This window comes from Oncorhynchus gorbuscha, linkage group LG02, assembly GCF_021184085.1.
Source record: "Oncorhynchus gorbuscha isolate QuinsamMale2020 ecotype Even-year linkage group LG02, OgorEven_v1.0, whole genome shotgun sequence".
NCBI lineage: Eukaryota > Metazoa > Chordata > Actinopteri > Salmoniformes > Salmonidae > Oncorhynchus > Oncorhynchus gorbuscha.
In genome coordinates this window covers 451740-474123 of record NC_060174.1, presented here as the reverse complement: position 1 = coordinate 474123, position 22384 = coordinate 451740, and the positions used below count along the sequence as shown (strand labels likewise).

Here is a 22384-nt window from a genome sequence, read left to right as displayed (position 1 = left end):
ATATACAGGCACTCATTGCGTCGTGCATAAGAACAGCCCTTAGCCATGGTATACTGGCAGTATACCACACCACCTCAGAGAGACCGTGTTAATGACAGCGTACCTGACAGGTGAGACAATGTTAATGACAGAGTACACCCCTACCTGTGCATACAGAGCGTACCCCCTACCTGTGCATACAGAGCGTACCCCCTACCTGTGCATAGAGCGTACCCCCTACCTGTGCATAGAGCGTACCCCCTACCTGTGCATACAGAGCGTACCCCCTACCTGTGCATACAGAGCGTACCCCCTACCTGTGCATACAGAGCGTACCCCCTACCTGTGCATACAGAGCGTACCCCCTACCTGTGCATACAGAGCGTACCCCCTACCTGTGCATACAGAGCGTACCCCCTACCTGTGCATACAGAGCGTACCCCCTACCTGTGCATACAGAGCGTACCCCCTACCTGTGCATACAGAGCGTACCCCCTACCTGTGCATACAGAGCGTACCCCCTACCTGTGCATACAGAGCGTACCCCCTACCTGTGCATACAGAGCGTACCCCCTACCTGTGCATACAGAGCGTACCCCCTACCTGTGCATAGAGCGTACCCCCTACCTGTGCATACAGAGCGTATCCTTCAGCACACTTAGGGAACCTCCTGATGATGTCCTCAAAGCCGTCCATGGCCGTCTGCACCTGGGACTGGCTGTTGCCAGTGTATGCCTGCCTGTACTGGACACACAGACTAGCTGGTTAACACACATTTAGAATGCTGCATACGGCACCAACCTTAGAGCGCTGACTAACTACCTTTCTCCCACTCCATTAACAGCATATTGGTGAGATCTAGTCTCAGCTGTATGAAGTGGATTAACAGCATATTGGTGAGATCTAGTCTCAGCTGTATGAAGTGGATTAACAGCATATTGGTGAGATCTAGTCTCAGCTGTATAAAGTGGATTAACAGCATATTGGTGAGATCTAGTCTCAGCTGTATAAAGTGGATTAACAGCATATTGGTGAGATCTAGTCTCAGCTGTATAAAGTGGATTAACAGCATATTGGTGAGATCTAGTCTCAGCTGTATAAAGTGGATTAACAGCATATTGGTGAGATCTAGTCTCAGCTGTATAAAGTGGATTAACAGCATATTGGTGAGATCTAGTCTCAGCTGTATAAAGTGGATTAACAGCATATTGGTGAGATCTAGTCTCAGCTGTATAAAGTGGATTAACAGCATATTGGTGAGATCTAGTCTCAGCTGTATAAAGTGGATTAACAGCATATTGGTGAGATCTAGTCTCAGCTGTATAAAGTGGATTAACAGCATATTGGTGAGATCTAGTCTCAGCTGTATAAAGTGGATTAACAGCATATTGGTGAGATCTAGTCTCAGCTGTATAAAGTGGATTAACAGCATATTGGTGAGATCTAGTCTCAGCTGTATAAAGTGGATTAACAGCATATTGGTGAGATCTAGTCTCAGCTGTATAAAGTGGATTAACAGCATATTGGTGAGATCTAGTCTCAGCTGTATAAAGTGGATTAACAGCATATTGGTGAGATCTAGTCTCAGCTGTATAAAGTGGATTAACAGCATATTGGTGAGATCTAGTCTCAGCTGTATAAAGTGGATTAACAGCATATTGGTGAGATCTAGTCTCAGCTGTATAAAGTGGATTAACAGCATATTGGTGAGATCTAGTCTCAGCTGTATAAAGTGGATTAACAGCATATTGGTGAGATCTAGTCTCAGCTGTATAAAGTGGATTAACAGCATATTGGTGAGATCTAGTCTCAGCTGTATAAAGTGGATTAACAGCATATTGGTGAGATCTAGTCTCAGCTGTATAAAGTGGATTAACAGCATATTGGTGAGATCTAGTCTCAGCTGTATAAAGTGGATTAACAGCATATTGGTGAGATCTAGTCTCAGCTGTATGAAGTGGATTAACCTCTTGCTCCTACCTGACACGCAGGCGTCCCATCTAGACATCTGGAAATGCAAATGCGCTACGCTAAATGCTAATAGTACTAGTTAAAACTCAAACATTCATTAAAATACACATGCAGGGTATTGAATTAAAGCTACACTCGTTGTGAATCCAGGCAACAAGTCAGATTTTAAAGATTTTTTTAGATTATTTTCGGTGAAAGCATGAGAAGCTATTAACTGATAGCATGTAACACCCCAAAAAACCCGCAGGGGACGTAAACAAAATAATTAGCATAGTTGTCGCTACACAAACCGCACAAATAAAATATAAAACATTCATTACCTTTGACCATCTTCTTTGTTGGCACTCCTAGATGACCCATAATCACTATTGGGTCTTTTATTCGATTAAATCGGTCCATATATAGCCTAGATATGGATCTATGAAGACTGTGTGATAAACGGAAAAAAATAGCGTCTTATAACGTAACGTCATTTTTTTAAATTAAAAAAGTTGACGATAAACTTTCACAAAACACTTCAAAATACTTTTGTAATGCAACTTTAGGTATTAGTACACGTTAATAAGCGACCAAATTGATCACGAGGCGATGTATATTCTTGAGCTGTCCGTTTGGAAATAATGTCCGGGTAAACCTCAACCAAAATATCCGGTCAGAGACCGGAAGAAATGGCTTGTCTCTTCTTCGTTTGACCAAGAAACAAAGCCTAGTGTGGAAGCTGTAGGTATTGCAACCTCAGCCCCATTTGAAGTGGCGGATGGATATATATTTCCATTTTCAGTGATCAGATTTTCCTGCGCTTTTCGATGAAACGCACGTTCTGTTATAGTCACAGCCGTGATTTAACCAGTTTTATAAACGTCTGCGTGTTTTCTATCCACACATACTAATCATATGCATATACTATATTCCTGGCATGAGCAGCAGGGCTCTGAAATGTTGCGCGATTTTTAACAGAATGTTTGAAAAAGTAGGGGGTAGGAGTAACAGGTTAACAGCATATTGGTGAGATCTAGTCTCAGCTGTATGAAGTGGATTAACAGCATATTGGTGAGATCTAGTCTCAGCTGTATAAAGTGGATAAGACAAGAGCACGTCTGTACTGCAGGCACAACCAGTAGGATGAACCTTTTAACATGAACACATCTCCAACACATCCCAAACCTACACCTACACTAGAGGACAGAGAAACTGATCAGATTCATGTTTATAACAGATATCCATTATATTAGGGAGTACTAAACATAGTCAGTACTCACCATGATCCATACTCACCAGGGCGAAGCCTTTCTGAGCCTGAGCCAGAGCAGAGTCAGGTCTGAGCAGGATGCACTCAGCAAAGTCTCCGACAGCCTCCTCCACCTGGTCCAGAAGGATCTTCAACTGAAGGGGAAACACTGTTAGTGTAAACCAATGATGTGACTAAATGCATCTTACTGTTTACTTGCAAGTTAGCCCCAAAGGGCATCCTATTCACCCCATTCCTAATTTAGAGGCCTATGAGCGCTGGTCAAAAGTGGTGCACTAAATAGGGAATAGGGTGCCATTTGGGCAGGGCCAAAGGGATAGTGAGGGATAGTGATAGAGACAGCCCTACCTGTCCCCGGTGGTGGTAGACGTCTGCGTTGCGCGTGTCGATCTCAGCGGCCATGTTGAAGTCCTGTGTTGACATCATAGGCTGCTGCTGCTGCATGTACATACTGCCACGCTTGATCAGAGCATTGGCCCTGAGCTGCAGTACCAGGTCAGAGACAGGACAAACACAGGGTTTCAGTTAGAGCATTGGCCCTCAGCTGCAGTACCAGGACAGAGACAGGACAAACACAGGGTTTCAGTCAGAGCATTGGCCCTCAGCTAGCAGGACTAAGAGAAAGAAGAGCTGCTTGCTATATTAACGATACAGCCACCTGGTCTGGGCTGCACCATATGGGTAATAAATCTAATTAGAATGTATTACCAACTATTGCTAGTTGACTTGCAATACACATCAAAACACTTAGGGGAAATGGAATCCTAGAAATAGAATGACTGTATTAAGAAGCAAAGTCGAAAGTCGACTCATTCTTGTTTGGAACAATGTGTTGACAGCCATACCATCATACAAACTAATAGCGACAAACCGAGAGGAGGAGCAGAGCTGCTAATAGTGAATAACCGAGAGGAGCTGCTAATTGTGACTAACCCGAGAGGAGGAGGAGCTGCTAATAACGACTAACCGAGAGGAGGAGGAGCTGCTAATAACGACTAACCGAGAGGAGGAGCTGCTAATAGCGACTAACCGAGAGGAGGAGGAGCTGCTAATAGCGACTAACCGAGAGGGGGAGCTGAGCTGCTTAATAGCGACTAACCGAGAGGGGGAGCTGAGCTGCTAATAGCGACTAACCGAGAGGGGGAGCTGAGCTGCTAATAGCGACTAACCGAGAGGGGGAGCTGAGCTGCTAATAGCGACTAACCGAGAGGGGGAGCTGAGCTGCTAATAACGACTAACCGAGAGGGGGAGCTGAGCTGCTAATAACGACTAACCGAGAGGGGGAGCTGAGCTGCTAATAACGACTAACCGAGAGGGGGAGCTGAGCTGCTAATAACGACTAACCGAGAGGGGGAGCTGAGCTGCTAATAACGACTAACCGAGAGGGGGAGCTGAGCTGCTAATAACGACTAACCGAGAGGGGGAGCTGAGCTGCTAATAACGACTAACCGAGAGGGGGAGCTGCTAATAACGACTAACCGAGAGGGGGAGCTGCTAATAACGACTAACCGAGAAGGGGAGCTGCTAATAACGACTAACCGAGAGGGGGAGCTGCTAATAACGACTAACCGAGAGGGGGAGCTGCTAATAACGACTAACCGAGAGGAGGAGGAGCTGCTAATAACGACTAACCGAGAGGAGGAGGAGCTGCTAATAACGACTAACCGAGAGGAGGAGGAGCTGCTAATAACGACTAACCGAGAGGAGGAGGAGCTGCTAATAACGACTAACCGAGAGGAGGAGGAGCTGCTAATAACGACTAACCGAGAGGAGGAGGAGCTGCTAATAACGACTAACCGAGAGGAGGAGGAGCTGCTAATAACGACTAACCGAGAGGAGGAGGAGCTGCTAATAACGACTAACCGAGAGGAGGAGGAGCTGCTAATAACGACTAACCGAGAGGAGGAGGAGCTGCTAATAACGACTAACCGAGAGGAGGAGGAGCTGCTAATAACGACTAACCGAGAGGAGGAGGAGCTGCTAATAACGACTAACCGAGAGGAGGAGGAGCTGCTAATAACGACTAACCGAGAGGAGGAGGAGCTGCTAATAACGACTAACCGAGAGGAGGAGGAGCTGCTAATAACGACTAACCGAGAGGAGGAGGAGCTGCTAATAACGACTAACCGAGAGGAGGAGGAGCTGCTAATAACGACTAACCGAGAGGAGGAGGAGCTGCTAATAACGACTAACCGAGAGGAGGAGGAGCTGCTAATAACGACTAACCGAGAGGAGGAGGAGCTGCTAATAACGACTAACCGAGAGGAGGGAGGAGCTGCTAATAACGACTAACCGAGAGGAGGAGGAGCTGCTAATAACGACTAACCGAGAGGAGGAGGAGCTGCTAATAACGACTAACCGAGAGGAGGAGGAGCTGCTAATAACGACTAACCGAGAGGAGGAGGAGCTGCTAATAGCGACTAACCGAGAGGAGGAGCTGAGCTGCTAATAGCGACTAACCGAGAGGAGGAGCTGAGCTGCTAATAGCGACTAACCGAGTGGAGGAGCTGAGCTGCTAATAGCAACAAACCGAGAGGAGAAGGAGCTGAGTTGCTAATAGCGACTAACCGAGAGAAGGGGCTGAGCTGCTAATAGCGACTAACCGAGAGGAGGAGGAGCTGCTAATAACGACTAACCGAGAGGAGGAGCTGAGTTGCTAATAGTGACTAACCGAGAGGAGGAGCTGCTAATAACGACTAACCGAGAGGAGGAGGAGCTGCTAATAACGACTAACCGAGAGGAGGAGGAGCTGCTAATAACGACTAACCGAGAGGAGGAGGAGCTGCTAATAACGACTAACCGAGAGGAGGAGGAGCTGCTAATAACGACTAACCGAGAGGAGGAGGAGCTGCTAATAACGACTAACCGAGAGGAGGAGGAGCTGCTAATAACGACTAACCAGGAGGAGGAGCTGCTAATAACGACTAACCGAGAGGAGGAGGAGCTGCTAATAACGACTAACCGAGAGGAGGAGGAGCTGCTAATAACGACTAACCGAGAGGAGGAGGAGCTGCTAATAACGACTAACCGAGAGGAGGAGGAGCTGCTAATAACGACTAACCGAGAGGAGGAGGAGCTGCTAATAACGACTAACCGAGAGGAGGAGGAGCTGCTAATAACGACTAACCGAGAGGAGGAGGAGCTGCTAATAACGACTAACCGAGAGGAGGAGGAGCTGCTAATAACGACTAACCGAGAGGAGGAGGAGCTGCTAATAACGACTAACCGAGAGGAGGAGGAGCTGCTAATAACGACTAACCGAGAGGAGGAGGAGCTGCTAATAACGACTAACCGAGAGGAGGAGGAGCTGCTAATAACGACTAACCGAGAGGAGGAGCTGCTAATAACGACTAACCGAGAGGAGGAGGAGCTGCTAATAACGACTAACCGAGAGGAGGAGGAGCTGCTAATAACGACTAACCGAGAGGAGGAGGAGCTGCTAATAACGACTAACCGAGAGGAGGAGGAGCTGCTAATAACGACTAACCGAGAGGAGGAGCTGCTAATAACGACTAACCGAGAGGAGGAGGAGCTGCTAATAACGACTAACCGAGAGGAGGAGGAGCTGCTAATAACGACTAACCGAGAGGAGGAGGAGCTGCTAATAACGACTAACCGAGAGGAGGAGGAGCTGCTAATAACGACTAACCGAGAGGAGGAGGAGCTGCTAATAACGACTAACCGAGAGGAGGAGGAGCTTCTAATAACGACTAACCGAGAGGAGGAGGAGCTGCTAATAACGACTAACCAAGAGGAGGAGCTGAGCTGCTAATAGCGACTAACCGAGAGGAGGAGCTGAGCTGCTAATAGCGACTAACCGAGTGGAGGAGCTGAGCTGCTAATAGCAACAAACCGAGAGGAGAAGGAGCTGAGTTGCTAATAGTGACTAACCGAGAGAAGGGGCTGAGCTGCTAATAGTGACTAACCGAGAGGAGGAGGAGCTGCTAATAACGACTAACCGAGAGGAGGAGCTGAGTTGCTAATAGTGACTAACCGAGAGGAGGAGGAGCTGAGCAGCTAATAGCGACTAACCAAGAGGAGGAGCTGAGCTGCTAATAGCAACAAACTGAGAGGAGGGGGAGCCGAGTTGCTAATAGTGACTAACCGAGAGGAGGAGGAGCTGAGTTGCTAATAGTGACTAACCGAGAGGAGGAGGAGCTGAGTTGCTAATAGTGACTAACCGAGAGGAGGAGGAGCTGAGTTGCTAATAGTGACTAACCGAGAGGAGGAAGAGCTGAGCTGCTAATAGTGACTAACCGAGAGGAGGAGCTGCTAATAACGACTAACTGAGAGGAGGAGGAGCTGAGCTGCTAATAGTGACTAACCGAGAGGAGGAGGAGCTGAGCTGCTAATAGCGACTAACCGAGAGGAGGAGCTGAGCTGCTAATAGCAACAAACCGAGAGGGGGACCTGCTATTAGCGACTAACTGAGAGGAGGGGCTGAGCTGTTAATAGTGACTAACCGAGAGGAGGAGGAGCTGAGCAGCTTATTGCAAATAACTGAGAGGAGGAGCTGAGCTGCTAATAGCGACTAACCGAGAGGAGGAGCTGAGCTGCTAATAGCGACTAACCGAGAGGAGGAGCTGAGCTGCTAATAGCGACTAACCGAGAGGAGGAGGAGCTGAGCTGCTAATAGCGACTAACCGAGAGGAGGAGGAGCTGAGCTGCTAATAGCGACTAACCGAGAGGAGGAGGAGCTGAGCTGCTAATAGCGACTAACCGAGAGGAGGAGGAGCTGAGCTGCTAATAGCGACTAACCGAGAGGAGGAGGAGCTGAGCTGCTAATAGCGACTAACCGAGAGGAGGAGGAGCTGAGCTGCTAATAGCGACTAACCGAGAGGAGGAGGAGCTGAGCTGCTAATAGCGACTAACCGAGAGGAGGAGGAGCTGAGCTGCTAATAGCGACTAACCGAGAGGAGGAGGAGCTGAGCTGCTAATAGTGACTAACCGAGAGGAGGAGGGGCTGAGCTGCTAATAGCAAACTGAGAGGGGCTGAGCTGCTAATAACAACTAACTGAGAGGAGGAGGAGCTGAGCTGTTAATAGCAACTGAGAGGAGGAGGGGGAGCTGAGCTGTTAATAGCAACTGAGAGGAGGAGGGGCTGAGCTGCTAATAGCAACAAACTGAGAGGAGGGGGAGCTGAGCTGCTAATAGCAACAAAATGAGAGGGGGAGCTGAGCTGCTAATAGCAACAAACTGAGAGGAGGGGGAGCTGAGCTGCTAATAGCAACAAAATGAGAGGGGGAGCTGAGCTGCTAATAGCAACAAACTGAGAGGAGGGGGAGCTGAGCTGCTAATAGCAACAAAATGAGAGGGGAGCTGAGCTGCTAATAGCAACAAACTGAGAGGAGGGGGAGCTGAGCTGCTAATAGCAACAAAATGAGAGGGGGAGCTGAGCTGCTAATAGCAACAAACTGAGAGGAGGGGGAGCTGAGCTGCTAATAGCAACAAACTGAGAGGAGGGGGAGCTGAGCTGCTAATAGCAACAAAATGAGAGGCTGAGCTGAGCTGCTAATAGCAACAAAATGAGAGGGGGAGCTGAGCTGCTAATAGCAACAAACTGAGAGGAGGGGGAGCTGAGCTGCTAATAGCAACAAACTGAGAGGGGCTGAGCTGCTAATAGCAACAAACTGAGAGGGGCTGAGCTGATTATAGCGACTAACTGAGAGGAGCTCCGCTGCTAAAAGTGACTAACTGAGAGGGGGAGCTGCTAATTGCGACTAACCGAGAGGGTCTGAGCTGCTAATAGCGACTAAACGAGAGGATGGGGGAGCTACTTATAGCGACTAACTGAGAGGGGGAGCTGAGCTGCTAATACCGACTAACTGGGAGGAGCTGAGCTACTGGACACCAGCTCATCTCCACTACCTTGACGTTGGCGTCCTCCATGTTGATGACCCGGTCCAGGTCGGGCTGGGCGCCGGTGGCGTTGCCAATCAGGAGGTAGAAGGTTGCCCGTAGCAACAGGGCCTCAGCAGTGTACTTGCCCCCAGACTCCACCTCCTTAGTGCACTCACTGATGATCTTATCATAGTTCTCCTCCTCCATGTACTGCTTGGCCTTCAGATAACCAGAACTATGGACAGGTTAGAGGTTAAGGACAGGGATAATGTACTGCTTGGCCTTCAGATAACCAGAGCTATGTTGAACCCTGGTCCAGACACTAATTCAGTGTGTTGAACCCTGGTCCAGACACTAATTCAGTGTGTTGAACCCTGGTCCAGACACTAATTCAGTGTGTTGAACCCTGGTCCAGACACTAATTCAGTGTGTTGAACCCTGGTCCAGACACTAATTCAGTGTGTTGAACCCTGGTCCAGACACTAATTCAGTGTGTTGAACCCTGGTCCAGACACTAATTCAGTGTGTTGAACCCTGGTCCAGACACTAATTCAGTGTGTTGAACCCTGGTCCAGACACTAATTCAGTGTGTTGAACCCTGGTCCAGACACTAATTCAGTGTGTTGAACCCTGGTCCAGACACTAATTCAGTGTGTTGAACCCTGGTCCAGACACTAATTCAGTGTGTTGAACCCTGGTCCAGACACTAATTCAGTGTGTTGAACCCTGGTCCAGACACTAATTCAGTATGTTGAACCCTGGTACAGTCACTATGGCTGCATTTATAGGGAATAGTGTACCATTTGGAACACAAATGTAGTTTTTTTTATTTATCCAGAGCAACATACAGGACAGGAAGTGATACCACAGTGTGATCTCTGACCTTTCTGTGACCTCTGCGGCCTCGCCCTCGTTGTCCTTGTCCTCGTCCTTCTTCTCACCCTTCTGGAGCGGTTGGGAGATAATGTCATCAGTGAAGGAGCTGAAGTAGGACTTGATGAACTGAGGAGAAGGCATCAGGGGGTCACGGTTCTGGAGAGGGAAGACATGATGAATTGAGGGAGGGAGACAGCGAGAAGAGAGCGGAGGGAGGAGAGAGAGAGAAGAAAGCAGAGGGAGAGAGAGCGAGAAGAGAGAAGCGGGAGGAATGGAGAGAAGAGAGGAGAAAGAGGGAGAGACTTGATGAACTGAGGAGAAATCATCAGGGGCTCACGGTTCTGGAGAGAGAGGGTTCGAGAGAGAGAGGTAATGAGCAGATGAGCTCTTGAATTGTTCAGCAAGTTTTTACAAAAAGATTTGGGGTTGCAAGTTTATGCATGTTTTTTTTATATATATATATTTTTAACAAGGACATACAGCATACGACCCTACGCAACATTTCACTCCAAATCAAAACTCGAAAACTTTAACCTTATTTTGTAAAAAGAAATGATTACCAAGGATTCTTACCGCAAAGGACTATCCAGCTAACTTCCTGACAAACCAACAACCATCAAAAGAAGCACAACAGAAACACGAAAATATCATCCACCTTGGAACTGAGTAAGTAATGTTCAGTCAAGCTACTCCGAAAGCCTAGAAGGAAAATAACATTACAATAACCTGTAGCTATTTAACTTTATAAAAAGACTGAATGCTAAGTTAAAAGGCTACCAAGCTTGCTAGGACAGAACAGAAACAGGCTGCAACATTAATTAGCAGTGAAGTGAGAGGTGTGAAGCCCCTGAGCCCAACAATGGCAGCAGAGTTCCTCCCCCACTCTTTGGCACCCTGCTCCATGGCTTCCTTCGGTGCTTCCTTGTATTCTTATAAATGAGGGAGTAAGACCAGTCTGAAGGAGTGGACCCTGACGTGTCACAGAGCTTTTTCATGCGCGCGACCGAGAGAGTGCATTTCTTCTTTACCTTTTATATTGACAATGTTATTGTCCGGTTGAAATATTATAGATCATTTAGGCTACAAACAACCTGAGGATTGAATATAAACATCGTTTGACATGTTTCTATGAACTTTACGGATACAATTTGGATTTTTTGTCTGCCTGTTTTGACTGCGTTTGAGCCTGTGGATTACTGAAGAAAACACAAACAAAACTGAGGTTTTTGGATAGAAAGAGACTATCGAACAAAAGGAACATTTATTGAGTAAATGAATGTCTGTTCCTGCCATCCATACTAGGCAGTGTAAGAGGAAGGCCCCAAAAATTGTCAGAGACTCCAGTCACCCAAGTCAGACTGTTCTCTCTGCTACCGCATGGCAAGCGGTACCGGAGCCTAGGTCCAAAAGGCTCCTTAACAGCTTCTACCTCCAAGCCATAGGCTTGTGGGCTACACTCGGCCTCGTCTCAGGATGGTAAGTTGGTGGTTGAGGATATCCCTCTAGTGGTGTGGGGGCTGTGCTTTGGCAAACTGGGTGGGGTTATATCCTTCCTGTTTGGCCCTGTCCGGGGGTGTCATCGGATGGGGCCACAGTGTCTCCTGACCCCTCCTGTCTCAGCCTCCAGTATTTATGCTGCAGTAGTTTATGTCGGGGGGCTAGGGTCAGTTTGTTATATCTGGAGTACTTCTCCTGTCCTATTCGGTGTCCTGTGTGAATTTAAGTATGCTCTCTCTAATTCTCTCTTTCTCGGAGGACCTGAGCCCTAGGACCATGCCTCAGGACTACCTGACATGATGACTCCTTGCTGTCCCCAGTCCACCTGGCCGTGCTGCTGCTACAGTTTCAACTGTTCTGCCTCATTATTATTCGACCATGCTGGGCATTCATGAACATTTGAACATCTTGGCCATGTTCTGTTATAATCTCCACCCAGCACAGCCAGAAGAGGACTGGCCACCCCACATAGCCTGGTTCCTCTCTAGGTTTCTTCCTAGGTTTGAGCCTTTCTAGGGAGTTTTTCATAGCCACCGTGCTTCTACACCTGCATTGCTTGCTGTTTGGGGTTTTAGGCTGGGTTTCTGTACAGCACTGAGATATCAGCTGATGTACGAGGGGCTATATAAATACATTTGATTTGATGAACAATTAATCAAATGGCCACCCGGACTATTTACATTGATACCCCCCCATTAGTTCTTACACTGCTGTGTCTTACTGTTTATTATCTATGCATAGTCACTTTATCCCTACCTTCATGTACATATTACTTCAACTAACCGGTACCCCCGCATTGACTCGGTACCCTCTGTATATAGCCTTATTATTGTTATTTTATTGTGTTACTTTATTTAAATGTTTTTTTTTAACTTTAGTTTATTTAGTAAAAAACATTTTCTACCTGCATTTTTGGTTAAGGGCTTGTAAGTAATCATTCCCGTTAAAGCTGTATTCGGCATATTTGCAAATCAAATGTTATTTGAAGTCTCAGAGTATGTTGCAAGATCTGATGTCCCTTTGGATGGAGATCCTCACTCAGAGTTTGTTATATTGGTTCATTAAAGACTGAACATTACTAAACAAAATGACAAAATATACAGAACACAAATTCTAATTGGCTATTCTTAAACATTATCCTCTGCTCTGGCATCTTCCCTAATATTTGGAACCAAGACCTGATCACCCCAATCCACAACATTTAGCCCCAATAATTAGTGGAATATGAGTGAGCAGCAATCTCTGAAAAATCCTCTGCAGTATCATCAACAGCAGACGCCAACATTTCCTCAGTGAAAACAATGTCCTGAGCAAATATCAAATTGGCTTCTTACCAAAATACAGTAGGACAGACCACTTGCACAACCTTATTGACAAACAAAACAAAAGCAAATTATTGTCATGCTTTGATGATTTCAAAAAAGCTCAATTTGGCATGAGGGTCTGCTATACAAATTGATGTTGGGGGGGAAAGCATATTTGAAAAAGGAAAGGAGAGCTCACTCTAGGAGCTCGGAAGCAATAATTTAATAACCGACAGACAAGCTGTCTTCATCAGGATATAATGACAAACACTGCAGGTCACTAGTTTATATCGTGTCAAAGGCCATAGACAAGTGTCTGTAATCATGGCCGGGTGTGGCTTGATATCATTGGTTAACTTACAGATAAACAGAACATATCAAAAACATAAAATGAATAGCATACGATCATAGATAGAATTTGGCTGCATAAGCCTACAAACATTTACAATGAATAGCAAAATCACAATAATTACCAGAATGGCGTCAGATCAAAGTCTACGTTGAGGGCGAAGGGAGCAAAGGGTCTTTAAATTAAAGATCCAGGCAGCCTCTCGTATTTACAATAAATTGTCGAGGTCATCCCCTCTCCTAGGGAGGGTGACATGTTCGATGCCGATATAAAGTAGAGACACAATAGAGTGGTTCGCAACTGGGAAAGTCAAGTTTTTCCTACGATGCTGAGATTCTTAGTTTTAATTTGCGCTTCGTTTGACATAATTCTGACCACAAAGACAATAAGATAAAGAACTGATAAGATAATAACACCTTTGATGGGATCTGTTTCCCTGTTTGAGGGCGTTTGAAGGATCTACATTTGTAAGTGCCATTGCATTGAGCACAGCCATTACACTTGTAGTTTCCATCCAGTAGGGGAGACTAGACGTTGTTCAGGGATATCTTGGGGTGGTAAATCAGAGTTTACTCCATCCAGTAGGGGGAGACAATAGACGTTGTTCAGGGATATCTTGGTAAATCAGAGTTTACTCCATCCAGTAGGGGAGACAATAGACGTTGTTCAGGGATATCTTGGTAAATCCAGTAGAGTTTACTCCATCCAGTAGGGGAGACAATAGACGTTGTTCAGGGATATCTTGGTAAATCAGAGTTTACTCCATCCAGTAGGGGAGACAATAGACGTTGTTCAGGGATATCTTGGGGTGGTAAATCAGAGTTTACTCCATCCAGTAGGGGAGACAATAGACGTTGTTCAGGGATATCTTGGTAAATCAGAGTTTACTCCATCCAGTAGGGGAGACAATAGATGTTGTTCAGGGATATCTTGGTAAATCAGAGTTTACTCCATCCAGTAGGGGAGACAATAGACGTTGTTCAGGGATATCTTGGTAAATCAGAGTTTACTCCATCCAGTAGGGGAGACAATAGACGTTGTTCAGGGATATCTTGGTAAATCAGAGTTTACTCCATCCAGTAGGGGAGACAATAGGTTGTTCAGGGATATCTTGGGGTGGTAAATCAGAGTTTACTCCATCCAGTAGGGGAGACAATAGACGTTGTTCAGGGATATCTTGGGGTGGTAAATCAGAGTTTACTCCATCCAGTAGGGGAGACAATAGACGTTCAGGGATATCTTGGGGTGGTAAATCAGAGTTTACTCCATCCAGTAGGGGAGACAATAGACGTTGTTCAGGGATATCTTGGGGTGGTAAATCAGAGTTTACTCCATCCAGTAGGGGAGACAATAGACGTTGTTCAGGGATATCTTGGGGTGGTAAATCAGAGTTTACTCCATCCAGTAGGGGAGACAATAGACGTTGTTCAGGGATATCTTGGTAAATCAGAGTTTACTCCATCCAGTAGGGGAGACAATAGACGTTGTTCAGGGATATCTTGGTAAATCAGAGTTTACTCCATCCAGTAGGGGAGACAATAGGGATATCGTTGTTCAGGGATATCTTGGTAAATCAGAGTTTACTCCATCCAGTAGGGGAGACAATAGACGTTGTTCAGGGATATCTTGGGGTAAATCAGAGTTTACTCCATCCAGTAGGGGAGACAATAGACGTTGTTCAGGGATATCTTGGTAAATCAGAGTTTACTCCATCCAGTAGGGGAGACAATAGACGTTGTTCAGGGATATCTTGGGGTAAATCAGAGTTTACTCCATCCAGTAGGGGAGACAATAGACGTTGTTCAGGGATATCTTGGGGTAAATCAGAGTTTACTCCATCCAGTAGGGGAGACAATAGACGTTGTTCAGGGATATCTTGGTAAATCAGAGTTTACTCCATCCAGTAGGGAGACAAATCAGACAATAGTTGTTCAGGGATATCTTGGTAAATCAGAGTTTACTCCATCCAGTAGGGGAGACAATAGACGTTGTTCAGGGATATCTTGGTAAATCAGAGTTTACTCCATCCAGTAGGGGAGACAATAGACGTTGTTCAGGGATATCTTGGGATAAATCAGAGTTTACTCCATCCAGTAGGGGAGACAATAGACGTTGTTCAGGGATATCTTGGTAAATCAGAGTTTACTCCATCCAGTAGGGAGACAATAGACGTTGTTCAGGGATATCTTGGGAGTTTACTCCATCCAGTAAATCAGGGATATCTTGTTTACTCCATCCAGTAGGGGAGACAATAGACGTTGTTCAGGGATATCTTGGTAAATCAGAGTTTACTCCATCCAGTAGGGGAGACAATAGACGTTGTTCAGGGATATCTTGGTGGTAAATCAGAGTTTACTCCATCCAGTAGGGGAGACAATAGACGTTGTTCAGGGATATCTTGGTAAATCAGAGTTTACTCCATCCAGTAGGGGAGACAATAGACGTTGTTCAGGGATATCTTGGTAAATCAGAGTTTACTCCATCCAGTAGGGGAGACAATAGACGTTGTTCAGGGATATCTTGGTAAATCAGAGTTTACTCCATCCAGTAGGGGAGACAATAGACGTTGTTCAGGGATATCTTGGTAAATCAGAGTTTACTCCATCCAGTAGGGGAGACAATAGACGTTGTTCAGGGATATCTTGGTAAATCAGAGTTTACTCCATCCAGTAGGGGAGACAATAGACGTTGTTCAGGGATATCTTGGTAAATCAGAGTTTACTCCATCCAGTAGGGGAGACAATAGACGTTGTTCAGGGATATCTTGGTAAATCAGAGTTTACTCCATCCAGTAGGGGAGACAATAGACGTTGTTCAGGGATATCTTGGTAAATCAGAGTTTACTCCATCCAGTAGGGGAGACAATAGACGTTGTTCAGGGATATCTTGGTAAATCAGAGTTTACTCCATCCAGTAGGGGAGACAATAGACGTTGTTCAGGGATATCTTGGTAAATCAGAGTTTACTCCATCCAGTAGGGGAGACAATAGACGTTGTTCAGGGATATCTTGGTAAATCAGAGTTTACTCCATCCAGTAGGGGAGACAATAGACGTTGTTCAGGGATATCTTGGGGTGGTAAATCAGAGTTTACTCCATCCAGTAGGGGAGACAATAGACGTTGTTCAGGGATATCTTGGTAAATCAGAGTTTACTCCATCCAGTAGGGGAGACAATAGACGTTGTTCAGGGATATCTTGGTAAATCAGAGTTTACTCCATCCAGTAGGGGAGACAATAGACGTTGTTCAGGGATATCTTGGTAAATCAGAGTTTACTCCATCCAGTAGGGGAGACAATAGACGTTGTTCAGGGATATCTTGGTAAATCAGAGTTTACTCCATCCAGTAGGGGAGACAATAGACGTTGTTCAGGGATATCTTGGTAAATCAGAGTTTACTCCATCCAGTAGGGGAGACAATAGACGTTGTTCAGGGATATCTTGGTAAATCAGAGTTTACTCCATCCAGTAGGGGAGACAATAGACGTTGTTCAGGGATATCTTGGTAAATCAGAGTTTACTCCATCCAGTAGGGAGACAATAGACGTTGTTCAGGGATATCTTGGTAAATCAGAGTTTACTCCATCCAGTAGGGGAGACAATAGACGTTGTTCAGGGATATCTTGGTAAATCAGAGTTTACTCCATCCAGTAGGGGAGACAATAGACGTTGTTCAGGGATATCTTGGTAAATCAGAGTTTACTCCATCCAGTAGGGGAGACAATAGACGTTGTTCAGGGATATCTTGGTAAATCAGAGTTTACTCCATCCAGTAGGGGAGACAATAGACGTTGTTCAGGGATATCTTGGTAAATCAGAGTTTACTCCATCCAGTAGGGGAGACAATAGACGTTGTTCAGGGATATCTTGGTAAATCAGAGTTTACTCCATCCAGTAGGGGAGACAATAGACGTTGTTCAGGGATATCTTGGTAAATCAGAGTTTACTCCATCCAGTAGGGGAGACAATAGACGTTGTTCAGGGATATCTTGGTAAATCAGAGTTTACTCCATCCAGTAGGGGAGACAATAGACGTTGTTCAGGGATATCTTGGTAAATCAGAGTTTACTCCATCCAGTAGGGGAGACAATAGACGTTGTTCAGGGATATCTTGGTAAATCAGAGTTTACTCCATCCAGTAGGGGAGACAATAGACGTTGTTCAGGGATATCTTGGGGGAGACAATAAATCAGAGTTTACTCCATCCAGTAGGGGAGACAATAGACGTTGTTCAGGGATATCTTGGTAAATCAGAGTTTACTCCATCCAGTAGGGGAGACAATAGACGTTGTTCAGGGATATCTTGGTAAATCAGAGTTTACTCCATCCAGTAGGGGAGACAATAGACGTTGTTCAGGGATATCTTGGTAAATCAGAGTTTACTCCATCCAGTAGGGAGACAATAGACGTTGTTCAGGGATATCTTGGTAAATCAGAGTTTACTCCATCCAGTAGGGGAGACAATAGACGTTGTTCAGGGATATCTTGGTAAATCAGAGTTTACTCCATCCAGTAGGGGAGACAATAGACGTTGTTCAGGGATATCTTGGTAAATCAGAGTTTACTCCATCCAGTAGGGGAGACAATAGACGTTGTTCAGGGATATCTTGGTAAATCAGAGTTTACTCCATCCAGTAGGGGAGACAATAGACGTTGTTCAGGGATATCTTGGTAAATCAGAGTTTACTCCATCCAGTAGGGGAGACAATAGACGTTGTTCAGGGATATCTTGGTAAATCAGAGTTTACTCCATCCAGTAGGGGAGACAATAGACGTTGTTCAGGGATATCTTGGTAAATCAGAGTTTACTCCATCCAGTAGGGGAGACAATAGACGTTGTTCAGGGATATCTTGGTAAATCAGAGTTTACTCCATCCAGTAGGGGAGACAATAGACGTTGTTCAGGGATATCTTGGGGTGGTAAATCAGAGTTTACTCCATCCAGTAGGGGAGACAATAGACGTTGTTCAGGGATATCTTGGTAAATCAGAGTTTACTCCATCCAGTAGGGGAGACAATAGACGTTGTTCAGGGATATCTTGGGGTGGTAAATCAGAGTTTACTCCATCCAGTAGGGGAGACAATAGACGTTGTTCAGGGATATCTTGGTAAATCAGAGTTTACTCCATCCAGTAGGGGAGACAATAGACGTTGTTCAGGGATATCTTGGTAAATCAGAGTTTACTCCATCCAGTAGGGGAGACAATAGACGTTGTTCAGGGATATCTTGGTAAATCAGAGTTTACTCCATCCAGTAGGGGAGACAATAGACGTTGTTCAGGGATATCTTGGGGTGGTAAATCAGAGTTTACTCCATCCAGTAGGGGAGACAATAGACGTTGTTCAGGGATATCTTGGTAAATCAGAGTTTACTCCATCCAGTAGGGGAGACAATAGACGTTGTTCAGGGATATCTTGGTAAATCAGAGTTTACTCCATCCAGTAGGGGAGACAATAGACGTTGTTCAGGGATATCTTGGTAAATCAGAGTTTACTCCATCCAGTAGGGGAGACAATAGACGTTGTTCAGGGATATCTTGGTAAATCAGAGTTTACTCCATCCAGTAGGGGAGACAATAGACGTTGTTCAGGGATATCTTGGGGTGGTAAATCAGAGTTTACTCCATCCAGTAGGGAGACAATAGACGTTGTTCAGGGATATCTTGGTAAATCAGAGTTTACTCCATCCAGTAGGGGAGACAATAGACGTTGTTCAGGGATATCTTGGTAAATCAGAGTTTACTCCATCCAGTAGGGAGACAATAGACGTTGTTCAGGGATATCTTGGTAAATCAGAGTTTACTCCATCCAGTAGGGGAGACAATAGACGTTGTTCAGGGATATCTTGGTAAATCAGAGTTTACTCCATCCAGTAGGGGAGACAATAGACGTTGTTCAGGGATATCTTGGTAAATCAGAGTTTACTCCATCCAGTAGGGGAGACAATAGACGTTGTTCAGGGATATCTTGGTAAATCAGAGTTTACTCCATCCAGTAGGGGAGACAATAGACGTTGTTCAGGGATATCTTGGTAAATCAGAGTTTACTCCATCCAGTAGGGGAGACAATAGACGTTGTTCAGGGATATCTTGGTAAATCAGAGTTTACTCCATCCAGTAGGGGAGACAATAGACGTTGTTCAGGGATATCTTGGTAAATCAGAGTTTACTCCATCCAGTAGGGGAGACAATAGACGTTGTTCAGGGATATCTTGGTAAATCAGAGTTTACTCCATCCAGTAGGGAGACAATAGACGTTGTTCAGGGATATCTTGGTAAATCAGAGTTTACTCCATCCAGTAGGGGAGACAATAGACGTTGTTCAGGGATATCTTGGTAAATCAGAGTTTACTCCATCCAGTAGGGGAGACAATAGACGTTGTTCAGGGATATCTTGGTAAATCAGAGTTTACTCCATCCAGTAGGGAGACAATAGACGCGTTGTTCAGGGATATCTTGGTAAATCAGAGTTTACTCCATCCAGTAGGGGAGACAATAGACGTTGTTCAGGGATATCTTGGTAAATCAGAGTTTACTCCATCCAGTAGGGAGACAATAGACGTTGTTCAGGGATATCTTGGTAAATCAGAGTTTACTCCATCCAGTAGGGGAGACAATAGGCGTTGTTCAGGGATATCTTGGTAAATCAGAGTTTACTCCATCCAGTAGGGGAGACAATAGGGATATCGTTGTTCAGGGATATCTTGGTAAATCAGAGTTTACTCCATCCAGTAGGGAGACAATAGGCGTTGTTCAGGGATATCTTGGTAAATCAGAGTTTACTCCATCCAGTAGGGGAGACAATAGACGTTGTTCAGGGATATCTTGGGTAAATCAGAGTTTACTCCATCCAGTAGGGGAGACAATAGACGTTGTTCAGGGATATCTTGGTGGTAAATCAGAGTTTACTCCATCCAGTAGGGAGACAATAGACGTTGTTCAGGGATATCTTGGTAAATCAGAGTTTACTCCATCCAGTAGGGGAGACAATAGACGTTGTTCAGGGATATCTTGGTAAATCAGAGTTTACTCCATCCAGTAGGGGAGACAATAGACGTTGTTCAGGGATATCTTGGTAAATCAGAGTTTACTCCATCCAGTAGGGGAGACAATAGACGTTGTTCAGGGATATCTTGGTAAATCAGAGTTTACTCCATCCAGTAGGGGAGACAATAGACGTTGTTCAGGGATATCTTGGTAAATCAGAGTTTACTCCATCCAGTAGGGGAGACAATAGACGTTGTTCAGGGATATCTTGGTAAATCAGAGTTTACTCCATCCAGTAGGGGAGACAATAGACGTTGTTCAGGGATATCTTGGTAAATCAGAGTTTACTCCATCCAGTAGGGGAGACAATAGACGTTGTTCAGGGATATCTTGGTAAATCAGAGTTTACTCCATCCAGTAGGGGAGACAATAGACGTTGTTCAGGGATATCTTGGGGTGGTAAATCAGAGTTTACTCCATCCAGTAGTAGGGTTGTTCAGGGATATCTTGGGGTGGTAAATCAGAGTTTACTCCATCAGTAGGGGAGACAATAGGCGTTGTTCAGGGATATCTTGGTAAATCAGAGTTTACTCCATCCAGTAGGGGAGACAATAGGCGTTGTTCAGGGATATCTTGGTAAATCAGAGTTTACTCCATCCAGTAGGGGAGACAATAGACGCGTTGTTCAGGGATATCTTGGTAAATCAGAGTTTACTCCATCCAGTAGGGGAGACAATAGACGTTGTTCAGGGATATCTTGGGGTGGTAAATCAGAGTTTACTCCATCCAGTAGGGGAGACAATAGACGTTGTTCAGGGATATCTTGGGGTGGTAAATCAGAGTTTACTCCATCCAGTAGGGAGACAATAGACGTTGTTCAGGGATATCTTGGTAAATCAGAGTTTACTCCATCCAGTAGGGGAGACAATAGACGTTGTTCAGGGATATCTTGGTAAATCAGAGTTTACTCCATCCAGTAGGGGAGACAATAGACGTTGTTCAGGGATATCTTGGTAAATCAGAGTTTACTCCATCCAGTAGGGGAGACAATAGACGTTGTTCAGGGATATCTTGGGGTGGTAAATCAGAGTTTACTCCATCCAGTAGGGAGACAATAGACGTTGTTCAGGGATATCTTGGTAAATCAGAGTTTACTCCATCCAGTAGGGGAGACAATAGACGTTGTTCAGGGATATCTTGGTAAATCAGAGTTTACTCCATCCAGTAGGGAGACAATAGACGTTGTTCAGGGATATCTTGGTAAATCAGAGTTTACTCCATCCAGTAGGGGAGACAATAGGCGTTGTTCAGGGATATCTTGGTAAATCAGAGTTTACTCCATCCAGTAGGGGAGACAATAGACGTTGTTCAGGATATCTTGGTAAATCAGAGTTTACTCCATCCAGTAGGGGAGACAATAGACGTTGTTCAGGGATATCTTGGTAAATCAGAGTTTACTCCATCCAGTAGGGGAGACAATAGACGCGTTGTTCAGGGATATCTTGGTAAATCAGAGTTTACTCCATCCAGTAGGGGAGACAATAGACGTTGTTCAGGGATATCTTGGTAAATCAGAGTTTACTCCATCCAGTAGGGGAGACAATAGACGTTGTTCAGGGATATCTTGGTAAATCAGAGTTTACTCCATCCAGTAGGGGAGACAATAGACGGTGTTCAGGGATATCTTGGGGTGGTAAATCAGAGTTTACTCCATCCAGTAGGGAGACAATAGACGGTGTTCAGGGATATCTTGGGGTGGTAAATCAGAGTTTACTCCATCCAGTAGGGAGACAATAGACGGTGTTCAGGGATATCTTGGGGTGGTAAATCAGAGTTTACTCCATCCAGTAGGGGAGACAATAGACGGTGTTCAGGGATATCTTGGGGTGGTAAATCAGAGTTTACTCCATCCAGTAGGGGAGACAATAGACGTTGTTCAGGGATATCTTGGGGTGGTAAATCAGAGTTTACTCCATCCAGTAGGGGAGACAATAGATGTTGTTCAGGGATATCTTGGTAAATCAGAGTTTACTCCATCCAGTAGGGGAGACAATAGATGTTGTTCAGGGATATCTTGGTAAATCAGAGTTTACTCCATCCAGTAGGGGAGACAATAGACGTTGTTCAGGGATATCTTGGTAAATCAGAGTTTACCAATTGATCTCTGAGATTTCTGCCCCGTGAGAATACGACCAAGGGAAGGTCCGAAAACACATTACCAATACTATCATCAGATCTTAGAATGTGTCAATGTTTGAACAATTCCCTTAATTTGTTCAGAGCACTTTGATTGGCGCATAGTAAGAACGCAATAATGCTTATTTATGCGAGAC

At 45.2% G+C, this 22384-nt stretch overlaps 1 protein-coding gene across 1 annotated transcript in view; it reads right to left on the bottom strand.

Moving 5' to 3' along the window:
- Positions 1–22384, bottom strand: part of LOC123995757 (mitochondrial import receptor subunit TOM70-like) — a 47851-nt gene that overhangs the window by 4847 nt on the left and 20620 nt on the right. The window contains exons 5-9 of the mRNA XM_046299434.1: positions 9924–10072; positions 9068–9275; positions 3548–3682; positions 3226–3333; positions 607–723 (exon numbers count right to left, since the gene is read on the bottom strand). Of these exons, the coding sequence (XP_046155390.1) occupies positions 607–723; positions 3226–3333; positions 3548–3682; positions 9068–9275; positions 9924–10072 (717 nt within the window). The remainder of the gene's footprint in view (positions 1–606; positions 724–3225; positions 3334–3547; positions 3683–9067; positions 9276–9923; positions 10073–22384) is intronic.